Genomic DNA, 7,500 nt, shown 5'->3' on the forward strand with positions numbered 1-7,500 from the left:
TTGGAAGGAAGTTTCAAAAGTTTGGATTCAGAATAATAAGGATATGATGTGTAAGGATGTTTATTCTGAATGTATTTGGAATAACAATAAGGTTATATATCAGAAGTGTGTTCTTTAAGACATGGGCACAACACGGTATAACCTACGTAGCTGACTTTATGGTCGGTAACGACTGCTTGACACTCCAGCAAGTAGGGGAGATTATTAAGTTTTTCCCCTCACTATGTATGCAGTATAAAGTTGTGCACAGTGCAGTTAACACGTTTGTTAGACAAACCTTAGGTCGCGTGACTGTTTCTGAAAAATCAAGCAATTAATAAGGTATTTCATGTATCTACCGATATATTGAATAAAATAATGTTCTATTATTTTGTTTGAAAGTAGATAGTCAAACGATTTAAAAAAAAATCAGAAGATTAATTCTAATTATAGGAGGTTTCTGTTGCCACCTTCCTCAGTTATATATACCGTAAACTACCTTGTAAACGCCCAGTGTGTATAGGGTACTGTATGCATATTGTAAACGCCCACGCCCAACACATTTGGACTAACAGTGTACAAAAACAATTTCGGTTTTTCTTTTTTCTTTTCTTTTTTTCAAATCCGCACGCATTACGTTCATATTATTCGAGTGAATAATGACATGATGCTGCAGTCATGCCGTTGGTTATCCTTTGCAACTGCAGTCACAGAATAGCCATCCCTAAAATTGACGATGTTTTGTGAGACACATTTGATATTACAGGGCTCGACCTTGGGGACTTTACAGAGATCGAGTAAACAAAGTGTTGTTTGAATGCGCTGTGTTTGACACACCGTACTTCCCCTTAAATACTTGGATCAGAGCAAAGAAACTGACTACAGATATCATGTTTCATTTTGTGATTTCTGTTTAGAAACACGCTGCTAATGCTGGTTAAACGGGGCAGATCATGTTTCATTTTGTGATTTCTGTTTAGAAACACGCTGCTAATGCTGGTTAAACGGGGCAGATCATGTTTCATTTTGTGATCTCTGTTTAGAAACACGCTGCTAATGCCGGATAAACGACGCAGATCATGTTTCATGTTGTGATCTCTGTTCAGAAACACGCTGCGGCTGGTTAAACGACGCAGATCATGTTTCATTTTGTGATCTCTGTTTAGAAACACGCTGCTAATGCTGGTTAAACGAGGCAGATCTTGTTTCATTTTGTGATTTCTGTTTAGACACACGCTGCTAACGCTGGTTAAACGAGACAGATCTTGTTTCATTTTGTGATCTCTGTTTAGAAACACGCTGCTAATGCTGGTTAAACGAGGCAGACCATGTTTTATTTCATGATTTCTGTTTAGACACACGCTGCTAATGCTGGTAAAACGAGGCAGATCATGTTTCATTTTGTGATCTCTGTTTAGACACACGCTGCTAATGCTGGTTAAACGAGGCAGATCATGTTTCATTTTGTGATCTCTGTTTAGACACACGCTGCTAATGCTGGTTAAACGAGGCAGATCATGTTTCATTTTGTGATCTCTGTTTAGACACACGCTGCTAATGCTGGTTAAACGAGACAGATCTTGTTTCATTTTGTGATCTCTGTTTAGATACACGCAGCTAATGCTGGTTAAACGAGGCAGATCATGTTTCATTTTGTGATTTCTGTTTAGACACACGCTGCTAATGCTGGTTAAACGAGGCAGATCATGTTTCATTTTGTGATTTCTGTTTAGACACACGCTGCTAATGCTGGTTAAACGAGGCAGATCATGTTTCATTTTGTGATCTCTGTTTAGAAACACGCTGCTAATGTTGGTTAAACGAGGCAGATCTTGTTTCATTTTGTGATCTCTGTTTAGAAACACGCTGCTAATGCTGGTTTAAACAAAGCACATCCTGGGTCACCATTTCCAGTTTTTATTCGAGATTTGTGCATTATTTTGTTCACAAACCATGAAAAGGGATTCTTGTGGTTAGGTTCCAGTTTCCATTCTGGCAATGAAGGCACTGGCACTCACGAGAACACGTGTGTCACAGAGAAAGAGGGTAGACATTATTGCACAGAAACATGTGTTAATATATCGCTATTTATTGAGAGGAACTGATCCTGCACAGGGTACAGTATCACGTAAACGCCCACCCCCTATACTACTTTCGAGCGACATTGGTGCTTAAGGGGGGTGGGCGTATACAAGGTAGTGTACGGTACTTACCTTTGGCGGAGATTTTGCATGTGTTAACAAAGAGGCGAACTCTGAAATTAAGCGTGCGAAATCACGTTATAATTACTGGGTTGCTTCCCTTCAACCAACAAGCAAAGAACTCGACATGATGCCCTCTGGACAGCAAGGTAACGAAAATTCAAGATCAAAGTGTGAGATGTGTGTGTGTGTGTGTGCGTGTGTGTGTGTATGTGTGTGTGTGTCTGTGTGTGTGTGTGTATGTGTGTGTGTGTGAGTGAGTGTGTGTATGTGTGTGTGTGTGTGTGTGTAAGCGTGAGTGTGTGTGTGTGTGTGTGTGTGTGTGTGTGTGTGGGTGTGTGTGTGTGTGTGTGTGTGTGCGTGGGTGTGTGTATGTGTGTGTCTGTGTGTTTGTACGCGTGCGCGCGTTTGTGTGTGTTTGTGTGTGTGGGAGGGGTTTGGGGGGAGGGATAGTGTATCTGTGGATCTCTGTGTGTGTGTGTGTGTATGTATGTGTGGGTGTGTGTGTGTGGGGGGGGGGGGATATAGCTCAGTTGGTAGCGCGCTGGATTTGTATTCAGTTGGCCGCTGTCAGCGTGAGTTCGATCCCAGGTTCGGCGGAAATTTATTTCAGAGTCAACTTTGTGTGCAGACTCTCTTCGGTGTCCGAACCCTCCCCCCGTGTACACTACATTGGGTGTGCACGTTAAAGATCCCACGATTGACAAAAGGGTCTTTCCTGGTAAAATTGCTTAGGCACAGTTAATAATTGTCTACCTATACCCGTGTGACTTGGAATAATAGGCCGTGAAAGGTAAATATGCGCCGAAATGGTTGCAATCTACTGGCCGTATAAAATTTCACCTCACACGGCATCACTGCAGAGCGCCTAGAACTGTACCCACGGAATATGCGCGATATAAGCGTCATTGATTGATTGATTGTGTGGTGTGTGTTTACGAAAGGTGTTCTAGAAGTCCTTTGACTCCAAACTCCTGGCAATGTCTCATGATATTTACAACGACGTGTGCACACTGCAAAGTTTTATCGGCGATGACACACATTTTTATGTATCTCAAACTTTCCTCAGCTTTTAAGAACACTGCCCGTCCATGTTTACTTGCTTGTCGTGGAGCTAAACAAAAAGGCAGTTTACAACAATGATGTATAAACATCTCTTAAAGGATTGTTATGTTTTTCACACTTACTGCATAATTATTGTGGGAATTTTGGGGAAAACACACTCATTCCAAAACGAGTACTTACAGCTGGTACAATGAATTTAAATCGGGCAGACACGTCTTCAAAGTTGACACCCGCCCAGACCGACAATTGAATGCTGTTACTACAACCAACGTTGCTGCTGTTACAAAGTTGACACCCGCCCAGACCGACAGTTGAATGCTGTTACTGCAACAAACGTTGCTGCCGTTACAAAGTTGACACCCGCCCAGACCGACAGTTGAATGCTGTTACTGCAACACACGTTGCTGCCGTTACAAAGTTGACACCCGCCCAGACCGACAGTTGAATGCTGTTACTGCAACAAACGTTGCTGCCGTTACAAAGTTGACACCCGCCCAGACCGACAGTTGAATGCTGTTACTGCAACAAACGTTGCTGTCGTTACAAAGTTGACACCCGCCCAGACCGACAGTTGAATGCTGTTACTGCAACAAACGTTGCTGCCGTTACAAAGTTGACACCCGCCCAGACCGACAGTTGAATGCTGTTACTGCAACAAACGTTGCTGCCGTTACAAAGTTGACACCCGCCCAGACCGACAGTTGAATGCTGTTACTGCAACACACGTTGCTGTCGTTACAAAGTTGAAGAGAGATGGTGCACGAATCACACACACGGAGGTAAATGACACATATATAATTGAATCGGCACCCATCGATGTGATCTGGCACAAGCCTTTACGGGTACACAAGCGTTGCAGACAGCGGGTGCACGTGCTCTTTCTGGTGTTCAAAAGGCGGTATGTCTCGACATGTGCATACACATAGAGTGTGAGGATTTTGTGAAGGTTGTCACAGGCGATGGGGACTTGGATCTATCAATCTGACCCCGGGCAATACATAGAGTGTGAGGATTTTGTGAAGGTTGTCACAGGCGATGGGGACTTGGATCTATCAATCTGACCCCGGGCAACACATCAATCAGCCGTTTTGATGTTCATAAACGGCTCCACCCCTATCAACTATTGGTGATCTCGGAACACTGGCAAGAAGAAGGTGGTCCCATTTTTATTTTTCAATAAGAGCAAATCGCCACAATTCTAAAAGGGGAGCAGCGTACGGTTACCTTAGAGCAGTACATGCATCATTGCCTGCCTGTGGTGTTTAAAGCTTGTCACCAAACACGGGTACTTGAGGGTTGATGCTACAACACCGCAATGTCCCGTTTTACACAGCTTCCAAATCAATCTAATTTCTAACAGATTAGCAGGGCCGGACCCAGGGGGGATGGGGGGGGGGTTCCAGGGGTTCCGGAACCCCACCCCTGGAAAAAGCATGTACCTTGCTTTGAGTTTGTTTTGTTTTTTACTAGTTTTAGCACCAAAACAATGCTGCTATTAACCCTCAAAACAAGGCCCAGAATGCACCAGATTGCACAGATTTTAACCGTTTTTCAAAAATTTTCCGGGGGAGCATGCCCCCGGACCCCCCCTAGTTCGCGCGCCTGCTTTGCAGGCGCGCGCTTGTGGCTTCGCCACTTCGCCACTTTGCTGATTTGCCCCCCCCCCCCCAAAAAAAAAGAGGAACCCCCCCCCCCCCTTACAACTCATTTGGTCCGGCCCTGATTAGGATGTGTGCCTGATGTTCCGTTCACTATATTTTCCTGAATCCTGTTTTTGCTGTGGAGGACGGGAGGTAACCTCGTCAAAGGCGTATAGGCCATAAGGTTCCGAGTTGTTTCCCTTCTTAATTTTCCTTCTATAGTTCCCAGCATCCTTATACCCCCATTCCACTGAGCCGTTCTCGCTTACGTTCCCGTTACGATCAAGGAACGGCCGGGAAACGGTAAGGATCGGGAGGGATCGGAAAGAACGTAAGTGGAGCGCTAAGGAACGTTAATGGAACGCAAGGAACGGTAAGAACGGGTGAGTTTTTGAAACATGTTTCAAATTTTCGCCGTTTCCCTCCCGATCAAAATGAGCGGTAACGGAACCTAAACACATCGGTACCGGAACTTTCAGATCGTTAATGGAACGTAAAGGAGCGGTAACACAACGTTATCGCATCGGAAGTGACGTCACTAGCGTTCTCAGTGCGTCATCGTAGCGTTCTAGAACCGTTCGTACCGCTCCATACAGTTCCTATACCGATCCCGAAACGACCTGAGCTGATCCTAACGTTGTTGTTGCATTCCATTTACGTTCTAATACCGTGCAAACCATTCCATTAGAGCTCCTCCACCGATCTCCAGACGACGCGGGTAGGTCTGTATATAATAAGTCGTTGCATAATCCATATCACAGTCGGTGTGCCTCTCAATCAAGAAACAACCAAAGAAAGAAGAAACATGCCACCCAAAGGGAAGAAGAAGAAGATTACGCAGGTGGAATCTGCAGATAGCCCAACTGTTCAAGAGACCATTGCCACCAAAAAGCCGCGTTTTCGACCGAACCTCACAGAAGATGAAGAGGACTTGATGTTGGAGTTCCTCAGAGAAAACCAGTTTCTATATGACAAAAAGACAAAACTTTATCACAACAAACACTTGAGAGAAAAAGCATGGAACGAGCAGGCAGCCAGGATGGACCGTGACAAGGCCGACTTAGAAGTCTGGTACGACTCCCTTCGTACCAGGTACGGAAAACTGCTGAAGGGCTCAAGAAAATCTGGATCGGGCGCCAGTAACCTCAGCGACCGTGACCGATGGATTAGCTCACAGATGAGCTTCCTGAAGCCCTTTATCGCCGACCGTCGCACAGCAAAACCCATGGTCTCGTTCAAACAGAAAACCTGCTCGCCCTCGGACATTCCCCCAGGTGAAGAAGAGCCAAGCACCAGCAAGGAATCTGTAACCCCGCCCTGTGATGTCAACTCTGAAGCTGGATCGTCGGTATGCAGCAAAAAAAAAGAAAACCTGGAGGACAAGCTTCGCCAGACGGAAGCAGACCAAAACCAGCTGCTGCTCCTTACTAAGGAGTTCGTCCAGGCCTATCATCGTTGGTCATTGGCTGAGGCGGTGGCAAATTGATGGTCCCATCCTCGAAGCACTCTTTTACTTCGGAAGCATTGTAGATCTGTGCATCTGACATGTGTCCCATGGCTCCTACGTCAACCCAAATGAAGTTGTAGTCGGCGTCGACCAGGGCCAGCATCACCAAGGAGAAGAAGCCTTTATAATTGTAATAGAGGCTTCCAGACTGGGGAGGCTTCCGAATAGCCACATGTTTCCCATCAAGGGCACCGACAGCGTGAGGGACGTTCCATTTTCTCTCAAATTCATCAGCAATGGCTTGCCATTCCTCTGCGGTGGTTGGACATGCTATGACCTCATCCTTGTATTCGTCCACTATCGCTTGACAGACCAGTGGAAGAAACTTGGCAATCGTGTGACGTGAAACTCTGCAGGCGTATGAGACGCTGGGGTAGCGGTCACCAGAGGCCAGGTGTCTCAGGGTAACAGCAACCTTGAGGCCGGGCTCCAGGGCTTTTCTACAGTTGGTATCCTGCAGAGTGATCCTAGGAGACAGTCTGTCAACCAACTCATCGAACATCTGGGGCTCCATTCGCATGAAGTTGAAGAAGGATGCGGTGTCTTCTATCCTTAGCTCTCTCATGAGACAATGAAAGTGTCCGTACATCAGTCTCCTTTGGGCAGTCAGCCATGGTCTCACCCAAAATGCTGGGGGTCTTCGTCTTCTTCTCCTCATCAGTTCTTGTACAAGGGCAAGCTGGCGTAAATGCAAGTTATTGTGCTGCATCAGCAAGAAGAAAAAGAACTGATCTCCTTCCATCTTGATGTCTAGCAAGCAACTGCATATTGATAGAATTGGTCTCTGCTTTTATAGAACTTGGCAAATCCTTACAATAAACGGTAACAGAACGCGAATGGAACGTTATCTGCACGCTACAGTCGTTGTAGGGTTGTTAATAGAACGGAAGAGATCTGTGTACAACGGTACAAGAGTGGTTGACTCGGTAATCGAACGGTATCGGATCACTTTGAACGGTGCATAATCGGAATGACAACGTTAGAGAACGGTGTTGAATCGCCATGGATACGCTCTATGGTCGGTATGCGAACTGTACGGCATCGTTACGATCGTTAACAGAATGTTATTGGAGCGCAAATACGTCAAAAATGACCGTTTTCGTAGCGT

General features: G+C 45.5%; 2 protein-coding genes across 2 annotated transcripts; one reads left to right on the top strand and one right to left on the bottom strand.

The window, feature by feature from the left end:
- Positions 1-5,690: 5,690 nt before the first annotated feature.
- LOC138957384 (uncharacterized) lies at positions 5,691-6,316 on the top strand. Its single transcript, XM_070328507.1, has 2 exons — positions 5,691-6,191; positions 6,242-6,316. The coding sequence occupies exons 1-2, from the start codon at positions 5,691-5,693 to the stop codon at positions 6,314-6,316; spliced, it is 576 nt and encodes a 191-aa protein (XP_070184608.1).
- On the bottom strand, positions 6,313-7,134 carry LOC138957385 (putative nuclease HARBI1). The gene has a single exon (XM_070328508.1). It carries the CDS (start codon positions 7,132-7,134, stop codon positions 6,313-6,315), a length of 822 nt encoding a protein of 273 aa, XP_070184609.1.
- Between the last annotated feature and the right edge of the window lie 366 nt (positions 7,135-7,500).

The sequence above is a fragment of the Littorina saxatilis genome, unplaced genomic scaffold (assembly GCF_037325665.1).
Source record: "Littorina saxatilis isolate snail1 unplaced genomic scaffold, US_GU_Lsax_2.0 scaffold_988, whole genome shotgun sequence".
Lineage (NCBI taxonomy): Eukaryota > Metazoa > Mollusca > Gastropoda > Littorinimorpha > Littorinidae > Littorina > Littorina saxatilis.